The following is a 27,500-nucleotide window of genomic DNA, read 5'->3' as shown; positions in this document are numbered from 1 at the left end:
ACATACAGACACACACGCACACAGACACACGCACACACACATACACACACACACACACACACACACACACGCACGCACGCACACACACACACACACACACACACACACACACACACACACACACACACATGTACACATTGTACACATAATCATTAAAAAAAAAAAACTTAACTGAAATGAAATGATTATACAAGTAGATCTTCATGTACTTATCAAACAGCAGTACCTGATCGAGGCATTAAGTGCCACACGACGATGAAAGCATATACAAAAAAGTATGTCTTCTAAAACTGGCAACAGAAAGTGGCTGTCTGAGAGAGACTGGTAAACCATTCCACAGAAATGGACCTGAATATGCCAGACTAGTTTTATACAAGTCAATTCTAGGGAGGGGAACATTTAGTTTCTTCGTGCGGCTTGATGAAGTCTCAGTTAATAATATTCTTTTAGTTAAATAGTCTGGTACACGTCCAAGAACTATTTTATGCATAAACCTTGCCTTGTTAAACGCTAGTCTGGATGAAAGTGGAAGAATTTCAGCTTTTTTGTAGTCATGATTAGAGAGGGTGCTGTTTTTCAGCAGAACAACTTTTACTCCGCGTCTGTGCAAAGATTTTAGGGGTCTTAAAGCTGCATCACTTGCAGAATCCCAAAGGGTTGATGCATAGTCTATTCCAGACTGCACATGCGCTTGAAAAAATGTTCTGCGCGCATCAAAATTTAGAAAATGTTTAGAAAAGTAGAGAGAGAGAGAGAGAGAGAGAGAGAGAGAGAGAATAAGAAAGACAGTCAAAGACAGAGACACAGACAGACAGACAGACAGACAGATAGACAGACCGTTACCGTATTGAGGGACGATCCCGTAGACACTCGCCCGTTAGCACTCCCGTTCATCATGACTCTAGCGTGCACACTGTGACGTCACAGCTCCAGGTAACCTAGCAGCTGTCTCTCCAGTAAGTACACACACACACCAACACAACAACTCCAGTCTCAGCCTGCAGACACTTGTGCAATGCACAACTACACGAGGCGATACACCATGACGACACCAATCCACAAAATCCTCTTTGTCTCCTTCCAAAAGCACCTCCTGAACTGATCAAACGACGGAGCAATCTGTGTTACTGCTGACTGAATCAAACGACGGAGCAATCTGTGTTGCTGCTGACTGTATCTTCATCCACAACCACGTCAACAGATAGAAGATACTCCACTCCGAACTCAAGTCAAACAACCACGTCAACAGATAGAAGATACTCCACTCCGAACTCAAGTCAAACAACCACGTCAACAGATAGAAGATACTCCACTCCGAACTCAAGTCTAACAGGCGCTTTCAGGTAAATCCGTATAAATGTCTTCAAAAAGATCACTTTTCTACACACACAGGTCTAACAAGCGCTTCCAGGTAAATCCGTATAACTGTCTTCAAAAAGATCACTTTTCTACACACACAGGTCAAACAGGCGCTTCCCCGTAAATCCTTGTGAATGTCTAAACAAACATGCACATGTACTATGTAGTACTCCTTCACGGTTAACCAACAGATGCTTCTATGTACATCCTTGTGAAATTCAATGTCTTAAAAAATATAACTTTTCTACTAAGGAAACAGGAAACACTATCGACAAGAACACTCTCACTTGGCACAAAACACTATCGACAAGAACACTCTCACTTAGCACAAAACACTATCGACAAGAACACTCTCACTTGGCACAAAACACTATCGACAAGAACACTCTCACTTAGCACAAAACACTATCGACAAGAACACTCTCACTTGGCACAAAACACTATCGACAAGAACACTCTCACTTGGCACAAAACACTATCGACAAGAACACTCTCACTTGGCACAAAACACTATCGACAAGAACACTCTCACTTGGCACAAAACACTATCGATAAGAACACTCTCACTTGGCACAAAACACTATCGACAAGAACACTCTCACTTGGCACAAAACACTATCGACAAGAACACTCTCACTTAGCACAAAACACTATCGACAAGAACACTCTCACTTGGCACAAAACACTATCGACAAGAACACTCTCACTTGGCACAAAACTGTGAATCCCCAAACGGGTCGACTGCGACAGTTCCAATGTCTTGTCTGTTGAGTCTTGTCAATGTTGAGTCTTGTCTGTTGAGTCTTGTCAATGTTGAGTCTTGTCAATGTTGAGTCTTGTCAATGTTGAGTCTTGTCAATGTTGAGTCTTGTCGATGTTGAGTCTTGTCAATGTTGAGTCTTGTCAATGTTGAGTCTGAGTCTTGTCAATGTTGAGTCTTGTCGATGTTGAGTCTTGTCAATGTTGAGTCTTGTCGATGTTGAGTCTTGTCGATGTTGAGTCTTGTCGATGTTGAGTCTTGTCAATGTTGAGTCTTGTCAATGTTGAGTTGAGTCTTGTCAATGTTGAGTCTGAGTCTTGTCAATGTTGAGTCTTGTCAATGTTGAGTCTTGTCAATGTTGAGTCTTGTCAATGTTGAGTCTTGTCAATGTTGAGTCTTGTCAATGTTGAGTCTTTTCAATGTTGAGTTGAGTCTTGTCAATGTTGAGTCTTGTCGATGTTGAGTCTTGTCAATGTTGAGTCTTGTCAATGTTGAGTCTTGTCAATGTTGAGTCTTGTCAATGTTGAGTTGAGTCTTGTCAATGTTGAGTCTTGTCGATGTTGAGTCTTGTCAATGTTGAGTCTTGTCAATGTTGAGTCTTGTCAATGTTGAGTCTTGTCAATGTTGAGTCTTGTCAATGTTGAGTCTTGTCGATGTTGAGTCTTGTCAATGTTGAGTCTTGTCAATGTTGAGTCTTGTCAATGTTGAGTCTTGTCAATAGTCTTGTCAATGTTGAGTCTTGTCAATGTTGAGTCTTGTCAATGTTGAGTCAAAAATTAAACGTTCCAATAACTAACCGTTCTTGTTGTTTGATTGACAAAGACAAGTTTTCGGCCAAATGCAGGTACAACGTATATCTGTGATTGTGGTACAGCAGCACACACACAATCCAACTGTCACAGAGTAGGCCTATATGTCGGGCAAAAACTGACTTATCTCTGTGACCAAGTCAAACATACCAAGATACATTCGCAGAGCTGCACAGTACAGTTGTGTCGTCTGCTTCACAATGATTTCAACACAAACAGACACAGTTCAACAATTGCACCACACCACAAGACACATGGGGGACTATACAGAATGATCTTTGCCGTCAAGTCGGACACAGTCAGAAACGTTCAGTGGAAGAACTGCACATCACACCTCGTGTTCCAGGCTTTAGAACAAACGTGACACAGAGAGACGCATTAACATAATCACATTAACATCATTCCATTAACATAATCACATGCCTGATGAAGAGGTCGATTAGAGCCCTCCATTAAATCGTCAAGAGGTCTCGCCGTGTTCAGGGCCACAACACTACACTCAGACAATAAGCAAAATGTCCCGCAATCTGGCGTCTTCTAGGATTTGTTATCTGTTTTGTATGCCCATGAAGTTAAAGCAACTCCGTGAAAAGTAACACAACAGTTTACTTATCCTGAACTGACCTACGCGTTAAATGGTTACTGTACAACCAGTGTGAACACTATAAGATGTTTGGTGGCTTGTTGACAGACCAGCTTTTTTGTCGGTCCGAGGGAAATATGAAACAAAAGTCGATATGCCCCCCGAGGACCGACAAAAAAGCTGGTCTGTCAACAAACCACCAAACATCGTTCTTTCTTTATTTGGTGTTTAACGTCGTTTTCAACCACGAAGGTTATATCGCGACGGGGAAAGGGGGGAGATGGGATAGAGCCACTTGTCAATTGTTTCTTGTTCACAAAAGCACTAATCAAAAATTTGCTCCAGGGGCTTGCAACGTAGTACAATATATTACCTTATTGGGAGAATGCAAGTTTTCAGTACAAAGTACTTAACATTTCTTACATACTGCTTGACTAAAATCTGTACAAACATTGACTATATTCTATACAAGAAACACTTAACAACGGTAAAAGGAGAAACAGAACCGTTAGTCGCCTCTTACGACATGCTGGGTAGCATCGGGTAAATTCTTTCTCGTCCCAACCAATATGGGACTCCCCCTAACCCGCGGGGGGTCTGGGGATACTTACCCAGGAACTCTCATGAAAAATGTCATAAAGATCGGTCCAGTAGTTTACTCTGAATCGCTCTACACACATACACATACACATACACACACACACACACACCTCGTCTCGATTCCTCCTCTATGTTAAAAAGCACAAGGGCAATGTAAAAAGCACAAGGCCGGCTACACTCACAGGTTTGAGAGTCACGACGGCAACACTGTCGGCAACTAACAAACCCAGGTCAGTCACTACTGACGGCAACACTGACGGCAACTAACAAACCCAGGTACGTCACAACCGAGTGCTACGTTTTTCCCCCAGTGTTACAAGGCAATATCATGTCCAGCAGCTCTACACGAGGTAAGAGACCATACCAGCGCGGAGTGTCGAGTCACCAATGTCACCAATGTCGGTGTAGATCCTCACTAACACATCCACCGGGAGAAGAAACGTGGCCCAGCAAGGTTCCAAGACGTCCACTGTATCAAAATGCTTTCTCACACTGCTCCATCAGCCGGCAAGAAATTCATGAGGTGACATTAATGATGTGGGGTTCCTTTCTGTCCCTCCTTTCAACACCCCCCTCCCCCCCCCCACCCACTACCCGCAGCCTCTCCCCTTCCCTCCTGGCTACCACCAACAGGCTTTCTTGTAAAGCCCCCCCCCCCCCCCCCCTTACCATTCCCCTCCATGCCCGAACTATTTCTCCACCCCCCCCCCCCCTCCAGCCGTACACCATTAAAACGTATTTTGCCTGCACAACTTGTAGACTGGAAATAGAGGTCAGACAGAAATGTGTTGCACGTTAACCCAGAATCCATTGCACTATAAAAACAGGGCGGTACAATCGTGGGTGGAGGGGAGGGGACCAAATGACATCCCGAAGCAATCAAAGCCACTCCGGCAAGCGACACAGTCATGTAGCGAACACTGAGGCTCGGGCAACACGGGCAACACGGGCAACACGGTGCACGATGACCTGAAAGACACCACGAGCTGTTGCACAGAGGTGTGTGCGTACGCTTCTTTAGCACAATACACGCACATATAGTCCATTGAGCCACTTTTAGCAGGAGCGACCAGTAAACTTCTGGTATTTACCAATTAGAATCTGAAAATACCGGAAAGGAATCGGTTGGAACAAATTAAGGACTTTCTAACAATCAGTACTACGCGCGCGCGTACACACACACACACACACACGATGGCTGGGCTTACCCAAGACACATATATAATATGCACCCAATGTATTGTCCCTTACGCACTAATGTGACCTTTTTCTCATCAACATCTTCAAACTGTCATGTTCCCCATTCGACAGTCCTCATAACTCCTACCTCGGTGGTTGTCCTAATCACCTCCCCCACCCCTACCCCGTTCACCCGGACTGTCAACACCATCAGTGCGCATGCCCAGTCACGCGCACCGTGAGAGTTTGGCGTCACACGCTATCACCGCGTCATGAGCATGCGCACAACTCTACAAAAAAGGGTCGACATTGTTATGCGCTATGAATTTAATGAGTGTATCCTCATGGAAATCGTAATAATGATATAAGGCGTGTAAGCGAAGAATTTGTATATGGAATTGAGAGTGACAACCTGGGACCACTGTACAGGTAAGGCGCGTTAGTCAACATCAACATGTATCCCGCCCGCTATTCCGCAGCCGGAAACATGACTTGATGCAAAAGATAAAAACAATGGTCAGAGAGAGAGAGAGAGAGAGAGAGATGATGATGATAACTAGTTTTAACGTCCTCTTAGAACCATTTGGCCTATCTTGGGACAGGTAGAGTTAATATGCTTTATGTGGGGACAAGACACTGGACAAACATGCAAACAACACTGGACAAACATGCAAACAGAGAACACATATGATCGTGTTATATATCTGGAGGTCCTGTTGCGATATTTCGAAATGGGGATGGAAGTAATGATTGTGTACGCGGAATGTGGTTGGACTGGAGCGGTTTTGTAGGCTTATTTGCTTTTTATGTATGTAGAATATGTTTGTATGTGTGGCTGAATAAGTTACAAACAAAAACAAAAAAATAATTAGAAAAAAAAATTAAATAAATAAAAATTAAAAAAAATTTAAAAAAAAGAGAGAGAGAGAGAGAGAGAGAGAGAGACAGGCAGAGAGAGAGAGAGAGAGAGAGACAGGCAGAGAGAGAGAGAGACAGGCAGACAGAGGGACTCCAACTTTGGTTAAAGCCTGTCCTTAACTGGGACGAGACAATGGACACTTTGCAAGCAGCCTCGCGCTTTCACTGAACAAGTGATTGGAGTTTTATTTGACTGTCGTTGTGAATGCTCGGGACTTACATGGTCCGCGATCCGTCGAACGAGTGACAGTTTACTTTGATGATAGCGGTTACGTCATATCTGCGTGGTAGACAAGTCAGCATTTTTACCCCCTCACCCCCCCCCCCTCTCAATTACTAAACAAGCGACTCATTTTCACTGAGCAAGTCGAGGTAGTTTTAATCATCATTTACATCTTGCAGGTCTGATTCGTCTTGTTTGGTTGACCTTGAATGTCAGCTGCTACCAAACACTCCACTCTACTGCAGGTCTGATTCGTCTTGTTTGGTTGACCTTGAATGTCAGCTGCTACCGAACACTCCACTCTACTGCAGGTCTGATTCGTGTTGTTTGGTTGACCTTGAATGTCAGCTGCTACCGAACACTCCACTCTACTGCAGGCTGCGACTACAGGTGCGAACTAGGACGGCAATGGAACAAGTGTGTGTGTGTGTGTGTGTGTGTGTGTGTGTGTGTGTGTGTGTGTGTGTGTGTGTGTGTGTGTGTTTGAAATACATGATTCACAAAAACACCTCAAAAGTTGACTAAATTTATAAATCAAATTAATTAGACATTTCTCTGAGAAAAAAACACTGGATAAGCTTTGAAACAATCATCTCGATCCGCATGCATCAAATCGACGTTTATCATGGCACGCATAGTCGTCATGGCACGCATAGTCGTCATGGCACTACTTTACTTTGCTTACTGCTTAGCACTTTACAAACATTAACTACAAAAGATGCCTAGGAAATAAAGAACGAAAGAAAACAAGAGAAAGCGAAAGATTGAAAGAAGGAAAGAAAGAAGGAAAGAAAGAATGGCAATCGTGACTGCTGCAGTAACAGAGTCAAGGAAATGGACGTCGCTCTAATGGGGGGAAAAGTCTACCTGTGTGACATTGCCGTGTATACCTTACCAGGCTGGGATCCATTGCTGGAGATTTTTTTGTTTGTTTGTTTGCTTACCGCCCAGCCGACCACGAAGGGCCATATCAGGGCGGTGCTGCTTTGACATATAACGTGCGCCACACACAAGACAGAAGTCGCAGCACAGGCTTCATGTCTCACCCAGTCACATTATTCTGACACCGGACCAACCAGTCCTAGCACTAACCCCATAATGCCAGACGCCAGGCGGAGCAGCCACTAGATTGCCAATTTTAAAGTCTTAGGTATGACCCGGCCGGGGTTCGAACCCACGACCTCCCGATCACCGGGCGGACGCCTTACCACTAGGCCAACCGTGCCGGTATTGCTGGAGATACACCTTGCATGTACTGTACATGTGTGACATTGCCGTGTATACCTTACCAGGCTGGGATCTATTGCAGGAGATAAAGATAGCATGTACTGTACATGTGTGGCATTGCCGTGTATACCTTACCAGGCTGGGATCTATTGCTGGAGATAAAGATAGCATGTACTGTACATGTGTGGCATTGCCGTGTATACCTTACCAGGCTGGGATCTATTGCAGGAGATAAAGATAGCATGTACTGTACATGTGTGGCATTGCCGTGTATACCTTACCAGGCTGGGATCTATTGCAGGAGATAAAGATAGCATGTACTGTACATGTGTGGCATTGCCGTGTATACCTTACCAGGCTGGGATCTATTGCTGGAGATAAAGATAGCATGTACTGTACATGTGTGGCATTGCCGTGTATACCTTACCAGGCTGGGATCTATTGCAGGAGATAAAGATAGCATGTACTGTACATGTGTGACATTGCCGTGTATACCTTACCAGGCTGGGATCTATTGCAGGAGATAAAGATAGCATGTACTGTACATGTGTGGCATTGCCGTGTATACCTTACCAGGCTGGGATCTATTGCAGGAGATAAAGATAGCATGTACTGTACATGTGTGGCATTGCCGTGTATACCTTACCAGGCTGGGATCTATTGCAGGAGATAAAGATAGCATGTACTGTACATGTGTGGCATTGCCGTGTATACCTTACCAGGCTGGGATCTATTGCTGGAGATAAAGATAGCATGTACTGTACATGTGTGACATTGCCGTGTATACCTTACCATGCTGGGATCCATTGCTGGAGATAAAGATAGCATGTACTGTACATGTGTGACATTGCCGTGTATACCTTACCAGGCTGGGATCCATTGCTGGAGATAAAGTTAGCATGTATTGTACATGTGTGACATTGCCGTGTATACCTTACCAGGCTGGGATCTATTGCTGGAGATAAAGTTAGCATGTACTGTACGTGTGTGACATTGCCGTGTATACCTTACCAGGCTGGGATCTATTGCTGGAGATTAAATTAGCATGTACTGTACGTGAGTGACATTGCCGTGTATACCTTACCAGGCTGGGATCTATTGCTGGAGATAAAGATAGCATGTACTGTACGTGTGTGACATTGCCGTGTATAGAGAGGACTTTGATGTGTTGTGATAATGAAGAGGGAGGTGGAGATAGGACTGTGCGCGATGGCGGTGGTGATGAAGAGGGAGGTGGCGATAATATTTTGTGCGATGGTGGTGATGATGAAGAAGGAGGTGGAGATAGGACTTTGCGCGTTGGTGGTGATGAAGAGGGAGGTGGAGAGAAGTCTATGTGCGGTGAGGATGAAGGTAGAGAGAGAAAGGTGAATGTTGATGTGTCACTTGGTGTTGATGGTGCTGATGATTTGTCTGATGTGCATGTGGATAATGAAAATAGATGTGATGATGATGTTTTGCTTGTTGTTGATGATGTGTCTGATGTGCATGTGGATAATGAAATTAGATGTGATGATGTTTTGCTTGGTACTGAGGATGTGTCTGATGTGCATGTTGACAATGAGCATAGATGTGATGATGATGTTAGTATGGGTAGCGTTGACGTGGTTGATACGTTCGACGCATATGGTAGTGATATGTCTGGAAGTGATGCCTTGGGTGATAGTGTGGATTTACTTAGTAGTAAAAATAATGTTCTTTCCTGTTTATCGCTGAACGTATGTGGAGTTATATCAAAATTGAAATTTCCTGATTTTGTAGAATTCATTGTGAAATATGATGTAATTTGTCTTAGTGAAAGCAAGCTAGATGACGTAGACAAAGTTGACGTGCCAGGTTATGTAGCATTCTATAAAAATAGAGGTAAATTTAGAAGAAAATCAGGAGGTATCTTAGTTCTTATACGTGAATGCTTCGCAGATAGTATCACTGTTTTTGAAGAAAGAAAGCTTTCTCATAAGATATCGGAAGACGTAAAGATGTGGTATAGATTTTTGGATATTGAACTGTGTGAGAATGCCCTATTTTTTAAGTTGGGAAAGAAAGTGCTTGGTCGTGACACACTCTTTTGCGCTGTATATATTCCTCCTGAAGGCTCGCCTTATCTAAATAAAGATGTCTATAGTGAACTAGAGGAAGCATACATAAACTTTGGTGTGGAAAACGACTATGTGTGTTTTTTAGGGGATTTCAACTCTCGCACTGGGAATTTGAATGAAATTTTGTCCGATGATGATAAGTATGTAGAAGGTGTTGTAGATAATGGCTTTGATATCACGGATATTGGTGAGCGTGTTTCACAAGATAATAGAACAAACAACTTTGGATTTAAGTTAATTGACTTCTGTAGGACAACTGGTTTAATAATTGCTAACGGTAGAGCTGGTGATGATGCTAACCTTGGCAGATGTACTTGTAAAGATAAAAGTGTTGTTGACTATTGTATTCTGTCAAGCAATTTATTTGTTAAAGTTGAAACTTTTGCTGTTTTGGATTTTTGTGAAATGTACTCGGACGATCATTGCCCGCTCGCCCTATCTTTCTTTAGGCGCGATGAGTCTGATAGAAACGATGAAAGTATTGATTGCGTGAATGACATGAGAAATCCAAATGAGAACTTAGAGCATATCGAAAATAAAGTTGAATACACAAAACCAAATTGGAATGAAGGGAGTAAGTTAGCTTTCACAAGCTCTTTAGAGGAAACTGATATTAGTGATATAGATATTCAATTAACAAACATGTTGAGCTCTGTTATTAATGTGTCTGCAGAGGACATTGATAATGTAACTACTAATATATGTGACATTCTAAAGCGTTCTGCGGAAAAAATTGGAGTAATTAAGAAAAAGAATAAGATAAAACAAGTAAATAGTAAGAAACGAAAACCACACCAGCCTTGGTTCAATGCAGTTTGTAAAGAAAAAAGGAAAATATTTGTATGTGCAAAAAACAAAGTTAAGCGTTTTAGAAATATTTTTTCTGAGCATGAAAAGAAGAATGCCTTTAAGGACTATAAAACAACAATAAAAAAAGAATGTAAGTTGTATCATAAAGAATTTCTGAAGAAACTAAGAAAAATGAAAACTTGCGACCCAAAGGCGTATTGGAATGAGCTAAATAAGAATAAGAATAATAACAAAAGTACTAAGTTTCCTTCTTGCTCAGCTTTTTTAGAACACTTTACAAAGTTACAGGAATGTGACGAAGATGATGTGGATGAAGAAAGAGATCTGTTTGGTGATAATAGTGTAAATAATGAAGTTCTGAATGCACCCATTACAAAAGAGGAATTTATAAAATGTGTAAAAAAATTGAAAAACAACAAAGCGTGTGGTCAAGATAAAGTTATTAATGAGTATTTGAAAGCCTTTAACGACGGGATGACTGATATTGTTGTTAAGTTGTTTAATGTTGTGTTACAGTCTGGTAATGTTCCTACTCAGTGGTCCATTGGCGAAATTATCCCGCTGTATAAAAATAAGGGTTCCCAAACAGACCCAACTAATTATAGAGGAATAACAATACTTAGCTGCTTTGGTAAACTATTCACTGCGATTTTAAATACCAGATTATCGACTTTCTTGGAACTTAATGATAAGTTAGGTCAAGAACAGACAGGATTTCGTGCTGGTTTTTCAACATTAGATCATATCTTTACTCTGCATTGTGTTATAAATTTTTTTCTCCAAAAGAAAAAGCGTTTGTATTGTGCATTTGTCGACTATGAGAAAGCGTTCGATAAAGTTCGGCGAGCACTTTTATGGGAGAAATTAGTTAGCTTTGATGTTAATGGAAATTTTTTGAAAACTGTTAAAAATATGTATGATAAAGCAAAATCATGTATTAAAGTTAAAGGTGAATGTTCTGGTTATTTTCCTAGCATTTGTGGGGTCAGACAAGGAGAAAATTTGTCTCCCTTGTTTTTTGCTTTGTTTTTAAATGACCTAAAGCCGTATTTAGGGGAAACTAGTGATGGATTGACTTCTCTCTCTAGAGAAGCTGTTTCTCTTGGTATGGATGATGCTGATGTGAATGTTATGTTTCAACTGTTTGTATTATTGTACGCTGATGACACTGTGATTTGTGCTGAGTCTGAAACGAAATTGCAAGAATGCTTAGATAAAATGAATGCATACTCTTTGAAATGGAAACTGAATATTAATGTTAAAAAAACGAAAGTCATTGTTTTTTCAGGGGGTAAAATAAGAATTATACCTAAATTTACGTATGATGATAAGCCAGTTGAGGTAGTCCTTGATGTGATGTACTTAGGGTTACAGATTAATTATAATAATAAATTTTCGGTAGCACAAAAAAATTTGTATGACCGTGCGTCAAGGGCTATGTTTGCTCTTCTTCGCACATGTAGACAACTCTCATTGCCCGTGGATATACAGATTGATCTATTTGACAAAATGATTGTTCCGATTTTACTATATGGCTGTGAAATTTGGGGTTCAGGTTCTTGCGATTTAGCTACGAAGCTGCAGTTGCGTTTTTATAAGATAGTTTTCAAACTAAGAAAATCCACCCCTAATGCAATGGTTTTTGGCGAACTTGGAAAATATCCCTTAGATGTCAATATGAAATGTAGAATGCTCTGTTATTGGTATAAACTAATTGACCCAGTTAACAAAAATAAATTTTCAAGTGTTGCTTACAGATTTACCTATAGACTATATTCGCAAAAGATGTTTACTTCTGACTATCTGTCATGCATAGAAAAAACGTTAAGTGATATAGGTCTTTCTGGGTTTTGGATACAACAAGAATTTGTTTCTCAATATACATCTACTTGGTTTAAAGAAAAAGTAAAGCGGTGTTTATATGACCAGTATATTCACAATTGGTTCTCAGAAATGGATACAAAAGACATTTTTTGTAATTATAGAATGTTTAAAGATAGTTTTGTGTGTGAAGACTACATTAAATCCTTGTCGTTCCAAAAAGTCGTTACACTCATGAAATTTAGAACTACCAATAACAACCTGCCAGTACAGAAAGAAAGATACCTTAATATACCTAGAGCGAATCGCATTTGCAGAAAATGTACATCAGAAGATATAGGAGATGAGTATCATTATTTGTTTGTTTGTGACTTTTTCAATGAAAAAAGAGCAGAACTTATTCCACCATTCTACTGGAAAAAACCAAATTCACTTAAATACAAAAAACTGTTTGTATCAAGAAATAAGAAATTGTTGACGAAACTCTTGGAATTTATAAAATTAATTAGTAGCAATTTTTCATAGTGCTGGGATTTGTTAACCGTATTTTCGTTTTGTGTCCCCCATTGCCAAGAATCAATGTGTGTGTGTGTGTGTGTGTGTGTGTGTTTGCATTTTCTGTACTATAATATTTTGCGTTCACTGTTTGTGTACTTTTGTTTTCCAAATATTTTTTTCATTTTTTCTTTTCTTATCTTCTATTTTTCTTTTTGTTTTTGTACTTTGTGCATTTTTGAATTTGCGAATATTGTTTATAATGCCCCTGGGTAATGAACAATAAAAAACTTGACTTGACTTGACTATACCTGACCATGCTGGGATCCATTGCTGGAGATGAAGATAGCATGTACTGTACATGTGTGACATTGCCGTGTATACCTTACCAGGCTGGGATCTATTGCAGGAGATAAAGATAGCATGTACTGTACATGTGTGGCATTGCCGTGTATACCTTACCAGGCTGGGATCTATTGCTGGAGATAAAGATAGCATGTACTGTACATGTGTGACATTGCCGTGTATACCTTACCATGCTGGGATCCTTTTCCACCAAGGCGGCGTTGAAGGACCGGGCCAGAATATCGGGCTGTGCTATTCCACCGCTTGAAGCATACATCGTCACGTGCAGGTCACGAGCTATAGGTTCTCGTGCACCAGAATTCAGTCAGAACAAGTCTTCACTGGTATATAGTAGGGCAGGCGTTCTAGTGCATCAGAATATCACTCGCAGTATACACAGACACTTGAATACCACGAGTTATAATAGGGTGCATTCTACTAGATCAGCATAAAGTCACAACTCCACTGGTGCACCATGAGTTCAGTTCTGCTGCAGTGCTGCACAATCAGCACACACCTTCTTCAATTGTGTAATCTGAGTCACTACAGGATGTTTTCAGGAGCACACTTGAAGCCTTAAAGAAACTGGGTGACTTTTATTTCGCGAAGTCGACTTCACAGTCACGCACACTGCCAGGCAACATATCTTCATGCTCACACTGTCAGGCAACCTATCTTCATGCTCACACTGTCAGGCAACATATATTCATGATCACACTGTCAGGCAACATATCTTCATGCTCACACTGTCAGGCAACATATCTTCATGCTCACACTGTCAGGCAACATATCTTCATGCTCACACTGTCAGGCAACATATCTTCATGCTCACACTGTCAGGCAACATATCTTCATGCTCACACTGTCAGGCAACATATCGTCATGCTCACACTGTCAGGCAACATATCGTCATGCTCACACTGTCAGGCAACATATCGTCATGCTCACACTGTCAGGCAACATATCGTCATGCTCACACTGTCAGGCAACATATCTTCATGCTCACACTGTCAGGCAACATATCTTCATGCTCACACTGTCAGGCAACATATCGTCATGCTCACACTGTCAGGCAACATATCGTCATGCTCACACTGTCAGGCAACATATCTTCATGCTCACACTGTCAGGCAACATATCTTCATGCTCACACTGTCAGGCAACATATCTTCATGCTCACACTGTCAGGCAACATATCTTCATGCTCACATCGCTCACCAACATGTACACATCATACGGCCGCCAACAACTTTGCACGAAAACATATACAATGACTGAGTTCGTTGACATTGACACTAGATGTTGAATGCCACTGAGTGACGCCTCAATAGACCATGTTCGGAAAGAACTGCCCCTAACTCTACACACCCCTACCTCATCCTGAACTCAGGTCAAAATGAGTTGGGCTCATTCTATCCCTGACAGGATGGCTTGGTTTTCCTTGTCTGGCGAGGAAATCGATTTTTTACATATTTAGATCTTTTCGTAATGTGTTATGGATGTAAGCAGATTTGCGTTCGTCGATAATGATGTTTCATGGTGTCGTGTAATTTTTAAATTACAAAGGAATTGACATGTAAGACAGTTTCAAGCGAGCTATTTTTCGCGGCTGTATTTAATGTGCAAACAACTCTAAATATGGCAAAAGTGTCACGTGATAATCAACCGTTTGGTTTCCGCGCTCGCTGGAGCAGACACCATATATGTAGAGGTTACATGCCGAGTCTCAGTGATTATCAAAAATAATGGTCGAAGTTAGCGGATCATGAAAAATGCGAGCTTCAGCGAGCTTTTTCATGACCGCGAACTGAGACCATTATTTTTAATAATCACTGAGACGAGGTATGTAACCTCTTTATTCCTCCTTTCTTCAGTTATTCAAAGAAAAGAGGAGTTTTTGTGCGAAAGTTTGATCGAATCCAAATCACTCAACCAGTCTACCTGCGCTGGCGATTGAATAATGCGCGGTTGTATAGTTCAGGGAAAATCAATCAATTCTGTTAACACTTCTTGTCAGTTTCCCTGTTTGGGACTAAAATCAAGTACACAGTTATGTTGTTATTCTGCTGTGCCGGTAAAGGCAGATAGTGTGTGTTCTGGTCATGTTTTGGTATCGCTTGGGAAATGTTCTTTCTTCGAATGGGACAAGCAGACGAACTTTTGCACCCGTGTTCCAACGTTAAAAACTGTATGAAGTTCCGTTTTCTGGGGCAAAATAGTGTATGAAACCGCTGTATGTTCTTTAAATTGATGCGATGTGTGCATTTGGTTGCGTGTGATCTGTTCATAAAATGAAATATGGTCGAAAACTAACCGTCGGATTGCAGTCTTGTCCAAGCAACTCAGTTCAGAAAATTTGGAAGGGGAACTACTCTTGTCGTACGAGAGTTACTTGCCTTGGGAGTTTGCGTGCACTCATAAGAGATCTAAAGCGAGTTTCTCTGCACTGATCGTTAGATTTGGATTTAGAAAACAACCAAACTCATAGATTTTATATGAAGAATAGATTAATGTTTTCAAGCCTGTAGTTGCCAGTTTAAATGCAGTATGTTTGTATTGTTTGGTCTAGAGATGTATATTTCGTAGAGGGCCCCAAAGGGTTTAAAATCGTGATCGTGATTGGCGTTTTTTGACCTTTCTGTGACCGTGATTGCCGAAATTTCCATTTCTGTGATCGTGATGGGACTTTGCCCGTGATCCGTGATGACAAAAAAATCAAGTCTCGTGATCGTGATCGTCATTTGTTTTCGTGATCGTGATGGGCATTATTGCAAAGCATTTTATTTTCAACGTACATTTTTCACAGCTGTATCACTCTATGATCCTCTATTCGTCAAGGTGTTTGTGATCGTGAAAACAAAAATCAAGGTAACTGTGATCGTGAAAGCTAAAATTTCCCTTCCCGTGATCGTGATGATACCCCCCCTTTGGGGCCCTCTTCGTACATTGGAGCGTTCGGAACTTTTCAATCGCTAAAGTAGTTCCCTCAAAGTCTTAACTCATCAACCTGTGAGCTATCGAGGATTCAGGTCCGTTGTTGGGTAAGTGATTTTGGTTGTTGGGTAAGTTACCGAAAAATAACTAGCCCTACACCTTTACAGAGAGAAAGAAGCAGAGGGGGGAATAAATTACGGTCTCCTTCCGGCAGCAGTCCCAAAATTTCGACTTGTTTTGACTTTAGAACGATGTCTTTATCATAACTGTGAAGAACAGAACGGAGATCACTGTCGAAGTCGGCCAATCTGCAATCATTTTCGCCTCGCGAACACTGCTCGTGAACAACATATGGGAGATAACTCTGTATTCTTGTTTTGATAGATTCGCGTAGGACTTTAGCGTCCGGTCAGAGAGATAACTGGCGATAGCCGTTGAGCGATGATGATCAGAATGACCCCTACCTCTCCACACCCCTACCTCTCCACACCCCCTACCTCTCCACACCTCTCCACACCCCTACCTCTCCACACCCCTACCTCTCCACACCCCCTACCTCTCCACACCCCTACCTCTCCATCCCATCAATACATCCTTGCTTTCTCTTTCCTTTCCTGCCTAAGCTTCTTCTCGGACATTTTGTTGAAAGAATCCCTCATCACTCCCTGTCTTTTCCTCTGGTCGATCTAAGCCTTGTCAGCCAAACAACGCGCGCAGTATCGAAGTAGACAAGTTGTGCAACTAAACAGAAGAATGACATGAACTTGGACCCAATGGTCTGTGACATGAAGTTGGACCCAATGGTCTGTGACATGAAGTTGGACCCAATGGTCTGTGACATGAAGTTGGACCCAATGGTCTGTGACATGAAGTTGGACCCAATGGTCTGTGACATGAAGTTGGACCCAATGGTCTGTGACATGAAGTTGGACCCAATGGTCTGTGACATGAAGTTGGACCCAATGGTCTGTGGTCTTGCACCCTCCCCCACCCTTTCATCAGTCAAACTCAAAACCAACAGTCCGGAATGTTACTTTACTGAAGTATGTCGTCGTCCGGGAATTTTGGCGTAACTCGATTCTTGGCGAGTTTGATGTTTTGGGGATTTAGATTAAGTAGCCTTAAGCATTCTCCATGAAAAACATTCTCTTAAATACGATTGACAATACAGGATTAAACATTCTTTCATCCGTCTATCCATACCAGGTACAAATATAAACACTATTTCATGATACAAACAATCGTTTTTGGCCTTCTCCTGAAAAACTGTGTAAAACGAGTTAGGCCAAACTTCCATGACGACGTAGTGTATGACGAGAATGTTGGCGTCTTAACGGCTTCCTCCTCAACGAAACACTCACGTGGCACTGTCTCATATAAACTGAGCTCATTAAATATCTGAATAGGATGTGTCATAATTATCTTTTGAAGCAAACAGTTTCCCCGTCCACACGGAGACTCACGTGATACTGTCTGATAGTAGACTTCAATTGTTTTCAATCTTCAATGCTCCATTGATCCTAGGCCTATTGTTTTCAATCTTCAATGCTCCATTGATCCTAGGCCTATTGTTTTCAATCTTCAATGCTCCATTGATCCTAGGCCTATTGTTTTCAATCTTCAATGCTCCATTGATCCTAGGCCTATTGTTTTCAATCTTCAATGCTCCATTGATCCTAGGCCTATTGTTTTCAATCTTCAATGCTCCATTGATCCTAGGCCTATTGTTTTCAATCTTCAATGCTCCATTGATCCTAGGCCTATTCTTATCAATCTTCAATGCTCCATTGATCCTAGGCCTATTGTTTTCAATCTTCAATGCTCCATTGATCCTAGGCCTATTGTTTTCAATCTTCAATGCTCCATTGATCCTAGGCCTATTGTTTTCAATCTTCAATGCTCCATTGATCCTAGGCCTATTGTTTTCAATCTTCAATGCTCCATTGATCCTAGGCCTATTGTTTTCAATCTTCAATGCTCCATTGATCCTAGGCCTATTGTTTTCAATCTTCAATGCTCCATTGATCCTAGGCCTATTGTTTTCAATCTTCAATGCTCCATTGATCCTAGGCCTATTGTTTTCAATCTTCAATGCTCCATTGATCCTAGGCCTATTCTTATCAATCTTCAATGCTCCATTGATCCTAGGCCTATTGTTTTCAATCTTCAATGCTCCATTGATCCTAGGCCTATTGTTTTCAATCTTCAATGCTCCATTGATCCTAGGCCTATTGTTTTCAATCTTCAATGCTCCATTGATCCTAGGCCTATTGTTTTCAATCTTCAATGCTCCATTGATCCTAGGCCTATTGTTTTCAATCTTCAATGCTCCATTGATCCTAGGCCTATTGTTTTCAATCTTCAATGCTCCATTGATCCTAGGCCTATTGTTTTCAATCTTCAATGCTCCATTGATCCTAGGCCTATTGTTTTCAATCTTCAATGCTCCATTGATCCTAGGCCTATTGTTTTCAATCTTCAATGCTCCATTGATCCTAGGCCTATTGTTTTCAATCTTCAATGCTCCATTGATCCTAGGCCTATTGTTTTCAATCTTCAATGCTCCATTGATCCTAGGCCTATTGTTTTCAATCTTCAATGCTCCATTGATCCTAGGCCTATTGTTTTCAATCTTCAATGCTCCATTGATCCTAGGCCTATTGTTTTCAATCTTCAATGCTCCATTGATCCTAGGCCTATTGTTTTCAATCTTCAATGCTCCATTGATCCTAGGCCTATTGTTTTCAATCTTCAATGCTCCATTGATCCTAGGCCTATTGTTTTCAATCTTCAATGCTCCATTGATCCTAGGCCTATTGTTTTCAATCTTCAATGCTCCATTGATCCTAGGCCTATTGTTTTCAATCTTCAATGCTCCATTGATTCTAGGCCTATTGTTTTCAATCTTCAATGCTCCATTGATTCTAGGCCTATTGTTTTCAATCTTCAATGCTCCATTGATCCTAGGCCTATTGTTTTCAATCTTCAATGCTCCATTGATTCTAGGCCTATTGTTTTCAATCTTCAATGCTCCATTGATTCTAGGCCTATTGTTTTCAATCTTCAATGCTCCATTGATTCTAGGCCTATTGTTTTCAATCTTCAATGCTCCATTGATTCTAGGCCTATTGTTTTCAATCTTCAATGCTCCATTGATTCTAGGCCTATTGTTTTCAATCTTCAATGCTCCATTGATTCTAGGCCTATTGTTTTCAATCTTCAATGCTCCATTGATTCTAGGCCTATTGTTTTCAATCTTCAATGCTCCATTGATTCTAGGCCTATTGTTTTCAATCTTCAATGCTCCATTGATTCTAGGCCTATTGTTTTCAATCTTCAATGCTCCATTGATCCTAGGCCTATTGTTTTCAATCTTCAATGCTCCATTGATTCTAGGCCTATTGTTTTCAATCTTCAATGCTCCATTGATTCTAGGCCTATTGTTTTCAATCTTCAATGCTCCATTGATCCTAGGCCTATTGTTTTCAATCTTCAATGCTCCATTGATCCTAGGCCTATTGTTTTCAATCTTCAATGCTCCATTGATCCTAGGCCTATTGTTTTCAGGCCTATTGTTTTCAGGCCTATTGTTTGCATGCGGCATTGTTATTTGTCATTGTCAAACTAACATTGTTTCAACTACAAGAACGTTTGTTTAACGAAACTGATTGTCATAAGGCGTTTTCTCATGTAGGTATGTCATAGATGAATCATGATCTTTTCGTGATATTTCTATATTTTCCGTGTAAGGCGTCAGACGGGCTAGCAGAAAGAAATAACCAGGCATTGTTATTCAATTATCAGTGCAGCTACCCTGAGCTATGTAGGCTACTTCTTGCAAAAAAATAATGATCATAGTTTGTACAAAGCCAGGTTTATAGTAGACAATGCCACTCGAGTCTCCCGTAGACTCGGGGAAGTAGCAGTCTTGACGCCAACATTCTCAACATGTATCGATTGAACATTGGATTTCCTTTCCTTGAGCCATGTGGCGTCAGAGGCATTTAGGCGGCTGACCGAGACAACAAACGATTGCATGTTTGTCGTGTGCCTTCAATCGTATACAGATAAAAAGGAATTTTAACTAAAATGGATCGATACATAAATGTTATTTGTAATGTTGACCAGAATATGACATGTGACACACATTGCGACAGTTATTGCTCACGCTCGGAGGCCGAACACTGACTGTGTCGATCTGTGTCAAGTGTCATTTTTGGGTCAAAAATAGATCACACTGAACTAACGTATACTGACTCGGCGAACCAAGCGGAAGCAAAGGCTAGCTACACGCACACACACACACTCGTCAAATCATTGGCGTCACTCGCGCTTACCTCTCTTTTAGCATTCACTTTCAAACGTCACAACAAACACGTGACTTTACCATTCACAAATCACACCGAGGAATCAAGCTACGGCCTTGAACTCTGCAATAGACAAGAATGTGCACAGCAGTTCAACGTTGGAATTCTTCTCACATCACATTAGAAGCAAAGCAAACGGCTCAGCATTCTCTATCCATCTCCAGACACTCTCTCTGTCGTCAAAGCCGTGACTGAAGAGATACGGCTTCGTGAGGGACCACACAACATTTCTACAGGTATTCACACCGTACACAGGCCGTCACGAGACTGTGCGTGTTTCCTCCCAAATCCAGGTGAGAACTCCCCCTCCCCCCTCCCTCCGACCCACAACACACACTGAGGTACTCACCTCTACACCGCCCTCCTCCCCTCCCATACCCCCTCCACCCTGCCCCAGATGTATGAAAACTAAAGCGCGCTTTTCTCATCTCGATACCGTGCCTTTCCCTGTCCGGTACAGGCCCTTGCAGTTCATACAATTGCCATAATTACACAGAATGTCAGCACAAAGATTCTCTCTCTCTCTCTGTCTCCGATTCGCTCTCTTTCTCTCTCTCTCTCTCTTCTCTCTCTCTCTTTTTTGACAACAACGAAGACGACAACGACGACGACGACAACGACGACGTCGACAACTGAATGACTCGGATAGTCACAACAACCACTGGAGCCAATAACAGCACGCGGATTCATCAACAAAAAGACATTACAGAAATATACACGAAAAGGGACATTTGAAGTCGCTTCATGTCGCAAAAGTAAATCACACACACCCACCCACCCACACACACACAAATATATACAAAAACAAGGCTTAAATAATCGTTACACAACAACACATAATTGTAGAGTAAGTCCTTGACGATATTCAGCAAGTCGCGCAAAGCATATTACAACATTTAATCAATCTGTGAAACGCACAGAATGAAACTGAACGCACTACAGTTCTCTTCCACCAAGAAAAGTAAACAATACGTTGGCCGAAACCCCGTGGCCGCTGACACTGTGACATTTTCGCGGTAACACAAGCCCAATGAACCTAAGTTGCATAACGATTGTATCCTACACACGTGAGTGAGACCACTCATGAGATAACAATATCGTTCAAACCACACGTGTGTATATCATGTAAATGAGGTTATGTCAAACTAGTTTGGCAGGGACCTGCTTTTCGACTGCTTATGATGCCAGAGTCACGGAGACAAACGTCATTATGGAAACCCTTTTACACTATGCTGTTTCTCCCGGTAGAAGTTTTAGAACTTTTACGGCACACTACACTTTCTAGAGTGACGTGTCTTTGTTTGATGTCAAAGAGTGCACGAGGTTTTGCAATAGATGAGGTTCCAAAAGAAGCGTCTTCAATTTGGACGCCTCGACTGCGGGACGTTTTGAGTAAAATACATGCAAGTACACTATGTACGATAAATAGAATACTACATGGCTTGCTGTGTCGTACCAGATTTACTCTCGTTGCTTGTTCAAATAGTGTTTGTCGATAATTAAACGTTCCAACCACATACCTTTCTTTTTCTCAGTTTTTGATTTTCATAAAAACAAGAAGAGCAAACGCTCGATCGAGTCACTTTCGCAGTTCTGAATATTATATGAGGCATCAGATGGACAGGAAGAAATTGCTATTCACAACACAATGAGTCACGTTCACATAAAATTTGAGCCCGGTCACTTTTATAGTTTCCGAGAAAAGCCCAACGTTAAGTTGTGTGTTGCCGAACAGAAAAGGCTAGTTATCTCCCTTGTTTTTCTGATAACGTTCGTAAAAGGCTACAGATGTAAATACTTTGATGTAAAGAATAATCCTACAAAGTTTCAATCACATCCGATGAACTTTGTCAAAGATATAAAATGTCTAATTTTTCCTTTGACGCTGACCTGTGACCTTGAAAAAGGTCAAAGGTCAACGAAACCATCGTTAAAGTGTAGAGGTCATTGGAGGTCACGACTAAACAAAATATGAGCCCGATCGCTTTGATAGTTTCCGAGAAAAGATATAAAATGTCTAATTTTTCCTTTGACGCTGACCTGTGACCTTGAAAAAGGTCAAAGGTCAAGGAAACCATCGTTAAAGTATAGAGGTCATTGGAGGTCACGACTAAACAAAATACAGGGCCGGACTACCGGGGGGTTTATGGGGGTTGCGCAACCCCCCCCCTAGCCTAAACATGTACCTTACTTATTTAATTTTTTTTTATTATTGCTTATTTTATGCCGTTTCATGCAAGGAGCGACCATTTTCCTATCTCAGAATATGACCTACCCGTCAGCTTCAGGGGGCTTCGCCCCCTGACCCCCACAACGAGGGGGGGTGGGTGGGTTCTAGGGTTTCCGGACCCCCCCCAGCCAAAAAATAAAAATATTGAATGAGGTATGCATTTCTTTATTTTACATTGAGTTTCAATTTTTGGGGTATTAATCAGTGACAAAATCTGCTGCCTGAAACTGGTAATGATCATCCTCAGAATGCACCAGATTGCACCATTTTGCATCCTTTTTTTCAAAATTTTCCGGGGGGGCATGCCCCCGGACCCCCCTAGCAAGCTAGGCGCTTTGCGCCGTCGGCTCGGCGCTTCGCGCCTTCACACCCATATCTTCACAATATACTTTTGAAAAAAACCAGTCATAAAATGAACTGATCCGCCCCTGCCGCCAGGGGGGACATCCCCCTGGGCCACCACTGGCAACCCCCCCCCCTCCTCTTCGCCTAGTCCGGCCCTGAAATATGAGCCCGATCGCTTTGATAGTTTCCGAGAAAAGTCCAACGTTAAGGTGGTGTCTACGGACGGCCGGCCGGACGGCCGGACGGACGGCCGGACGGCCGGCCGGCCGGACAGACTAACACTGACCGATTACATAGAGTCACTTTTTCTCAAGTGACTCAAAAATGTATGAACTAACAAATTAATTAATTGTTACGCTTCTGAGCTACCGCCACCTACCTCCATCAGCAATGCCTTGCACAACAAAAAGTGCCACTCCAAGGATACGGTACCCCACGCAATGACAGCGCCGTGCTTCCTTCCAACACGTGAGGCAGTCACAGTGCACAGGGCGCGGTACGGTACCCCACGCAATGACAGCGCCGTGCTTCCTACCTACACGTGAGGCAGTCACAGTGCACAGGGCGCGGTACGGTACCCCACGCAATGACAGCGCCGTGCTTCCTACCTACACGTGAGGCAGTCACAGTGCACAGGGCGCGCGGTATACGGGACATGGGAAACAGCAAGAGGGGAACAAGTATTGCCGTACGGTGAAGACGGACAGTCAGAGGATCATGAGGACTGGAGGGGTAAGGGTGGGTGTGGGGGTACGGTACATGTGTGTGTGTGTGTGTGTGTCGGTGTGTGTGTCTCCTGTGTGGATATTTGTGTGTGTGTATGTGTGTGTGTGTCAGTGTGTGTGTGTGTGTATGCGTGTGTGTGTGTCTGTCTGTGTGTTTGTGTGTGTGCATGTCTGAGTGTGTATGTGCCAGTGTGTGTGTGTCAGTGTTTGTGTGTGTGCGTGCGTGCGTGTCAGCGTGTGTGTGTGTCAGCGTGTGTGTGTGTTTTCTGTGTGTCTGTTTTTGGATGTATGCTGTGTACATCTTCCCAAATCTTAACGTATTTGCATGAAGTGCCGCGTTCCCAGGTGTCCTTATCAATCCGACAAAACAATAAAAAATTCTCAAAAAAAGAAGTCGACAATAGCAGTAACGACTGAAGGCTGACCCGACACGCGGGAAAATCTCAACATCTAAGGTCAGGAACACGAACACGAACACATACCTGTAGATATTTATATTACAGAAGAAAAGGTAGAACGATGTTATGTAGGGCAGTTACGGAACGATGATCGTGGAGGGTAAACAGAATGCTATTGCCAATGAATATGAAGCTCTGTAGCTGTCTCTGTAGCTGTCTCTGTAGCTGTCTTTTTAATGTGTGCAGTGAAGGAAACACTAGGAATTGAAAAGACCAACTGCCATGATGACACAAACATGTCAAATTGACATCTGTATAAGTCCCACCACCCACAAAAGATAAAATAAAATAACGCGAACAAAAAATATCAGACAAAAAATCCGATTAGATAAATCTCCCCTTGCTCCTTGAGACGCAGACACAACACGCGTGGTTGCGCGGACGATGAAAAGGCGAAGAGTCTTCACAACGCTGTGGTGTCTGGTTCCTTGGATCATGTGATGTTCCACCATCGGTACAAGCTGTTGTTCCACCAAAGCAATGACCTCTACTCTGTCAGAAAGTCGAAAACGTCCAAGAGACGTAGTAAAAGGTGAGAATGTCGAAGAGATATCACACACACACACACACACACACACACACACACACACACACACACACACACACACACACACATACACACACACACACACACACACACACACATACACACACACACACATACACACACACACACACACACACACACACACATACACACACACACACACACATACACACACACACACACACACACACACACACACACACACACACATACATACACACACACACACACACACACACACACACACATACACACACACACACATACACACACACACACACACACACACACATACACACACACACACACACACACATACACACATACACACACACACACACACACACACACACACACACACACACACACACACACACACACACACACACACACACACACACACACACACACACAAAACGTCAAAGGGAACGCAGTCGAGGAGACGTCACAGAAAAATGAAAAAGTCAAGATTTGTCCCAAAACGGCGGAGACATAGAAGAGACGCGAGAGAAATGTCGAGACGGGGAAGAGAGCGAAGACAAAGATTAACATGTGGAAGAGACATTGAACGATGTGAAAATAGGGTGTAATACAATAAAATTAAAAAAAAACAAGAATGGCGAGGTAATGTTGAAGAGACGTTGAACACGGTGAAAATAAGGTGTAGTACAATACAAAAAACAATAAAAAAACCAAGACTAGCGAGGTAATGGAACGTTTTGATTTGAATCCCAGATGTCCCTGACCATCATTACAGAGACTGAATACAACCATCGCTTTCTGAGACAAATGTTCGCTTCATTTTATTGTCTGTGTGTCCACTACCATTGGGTCCATGTACCGTACTGGCGAATGTCTTGTTTTGTTGAAAAGAACACGTTCCATGATCTTGCCATTTTTTTTTTTGTTACTCTTGATTTTGTAACGTTAGCACTTTTATTTATTTTGGATTTGGTGTGTACACAGTCAGTTTTGATCCTGCATGTTTTAAACAGTGTGAACTGTCAAACACGACCTGTGGCCGACTCTCGTCTAATTCATACATTTGTGTGATTAACCTTCCTGCGCCTGACACAAGTATCTGGGAGGAGGATCACACAAAGGATTAAAATTAAAAGCAAATATGTAGGTTGTCAAGAAATACAACGGTTACAATTTACATAAACGACCGGTCTTCTTTTTTCTTCGCGTCAACATTTTATTTTCCGCCACAGCTTTTAGATAAAAGGAACCCCTGCGCTGTAAGGGTTTCTAACGTACACCATAATGGTCTGGGACATTTCTGACGTACACCTTAATGGTCTGGGACATTTCTGACGTACACCTTAATGGTCTGGGACATTTCTGACGTACACCATAATGGTCTGGGACATTTCTAACGTACACCATAATGGTCTGGGACATTTCTGACGTACACCTTAATGGTCTGGGACATTTCTTTGGAGGAAAAATGACAAACAGGATTAACATGTCTGCGCCAGTTTGAGATGGTGAAGCAGTTAGGTAATCAGAGAGAGAGAGAGAGAGAGAGGAGGGGGGGCGAGAGAGAGAGAGAGAGAGAGAGAGAGAGAGGGGAGGGGATATAGAGAAAAAAAGAGAGATGGGTGTGCCAGTGTGTGTGTGTGTGTGTCAGTTTCTGTGTGTGTGGCATACGTTTGGATAGAATACTAGTGTAGTTAAACGTGGTAGGGCAGATTTGAAGGGCGGGAGTGATTGGGAATGACGGACACTTTGTGGGATGTTGTTCCAGACAGGCGGGGCAGACGCAGAGAAGGCACGTTCACCATATACTTGTGTGTGGACTTTAGGGATGCAGAAGATGAGGCTGTCTGAGGATGAGCGGAGGGTTCGAGTGGGTTTGTACATTTTGAGGGGAGGGTTCGAGTGGGTTTGTACATTTTGTGGGGAGGGTTCGAGTGGGTTTGTACATTTTGAGGAGTTCAGAGAGATATGAGGGACCAGTAGAGGCCACAGCACCAACGCAGAGGCAACAGACCTTGTATTGGATACGTGCGTCTACCGGAAGTCAATCTCATTTTCTGAGGTGGGGAGTGGTGTGATCTCTCTTGCACGGGCAGGGTTGTTCTGAACTTTCTGGAGTTTACTCAAGAGGTACTGTGGGCAGCCTACAAGCAGTGAATTTCAACAGTCAAGACAAAGGCAGAGATATAAGAGTACGAGTCTGAGTTGCTGGAGTAGGAAGGAAATGGCGAATCGAACTAAAGTTTAAAGTTTGCAATGCGGATCATGTACACAATGCCTTATTCATGACACAAATCAGCGTAAGCTAGGCATACTACGTCTACTAATTCTTCCAGCCAATGCACATAAGAAATACATGTTTGACATCAATCATTAGGACAAAGGAGCATACAGCGACAGAGCCAATGCTGCTCCATGCAGGCTGTCACTGACACCAGAGTCGTGCAAATCATACAGCGACAGAGCCAATGCTGCTTCATACAGGCTGTCACTGACACCAGTGTCGTGCAAATCATACAGCGACCGTGCCAATGCTGCTTCATACAGGCTGTCACTGACACCAGTGTCGTGCAAATCATACAGCGACCGTGCCAATGCTGCTTCATACAGGCTGTCACTGACACCAGAGTCGTGCAAATCATACAGCGACCGTGTCAAGGCCGGCTGCTCCATGCAGGCTGTCA

At 42.3% G+C, this 27,500-nt stretch overlaps 2 protein-coding genes across 5 annotated transcripts in view; both read right to left on the bottom strand.

The window, feature by feature from the left end:
- LOC138980575 (ras-related protein Rab-32-like) overlaps positions 1–27,500 on the bottom strand; it is a 56,700-nt gene that overhangs the window by 27,559 nt on the left and 1,641 nt on the right. The window contains exon 1 of one of the 4 annotated variants that reach the window (XM_070353468.1): positions 23,484–23,505. The exons of 1 other annotated variant lie outside the window; for it this stretch is intronic. In XM_070353468.1, the coding sequence (XP_070209569.1) occupies positions 23,484–23,489 (6 nt within the window). In that variant the 5' untranslated portion in view covers positions 23,490–23,505. Of the gene's footprint in view, positions 1–843; positions 1,219–13,418; positions 13,770–23,483; positions 23,506–27,500 lie in introns of those variants that run through there. 2 more of the 4 variants (XM_070353465.1, XM_070353466.1) reach the window with 2 other exon arrangements.
- On the bottom strand, positions 1,752–7,341 carry LOC138980739 (uncharacterized). The gene is made up of 3 exons (XM_070353642.1): positions 7,327–7,341; positions 1,897–1,974; positions 1,752–1,851 (listed from the first exon to the last, which is right to left on the bottom strand). The coding sequence occupies exons 1-3, from the start codon at positions 7,339–7,341 to the stop codon at positions 1,783–1,785; spliced, it is 162 nt and encodes a 53-aa protein (XP_070209743.1). The 3' UTR covers positions 1,752–1,782.

Source organism: Littorina saxatilis, linkage group LG11, assembly GCF_037325665.1.
Source record: "Littorina saxatilis isolate snail1 linkage group LG11, US_GU_Lsax_2.0, whole genome shotgun sequence".
NCBI classification, from domain to species: domain Eukaryota; kingdom Metazoa; phylum Mollusca; class Gastropoda; order Littorinimorpha; family Littorinidae; genus Littorina; species Littorina saxatilis.
This window is presented reverse-complemented; position numbering and strand designations above follow the sequence as displayed.

Excerpts from the sequence above, each read along its gene's own strand:
- LOC138980739 (XM_070353642.1), bottom strand. Across the intron at positions 1,852-1,896 it reads TCTTATCGATAGTGTTTTGT|AGTGTTCTTGTCGATAGTGT; the intron begins GCCAAGTGAGAG and ends GTGCCAAGTGAG.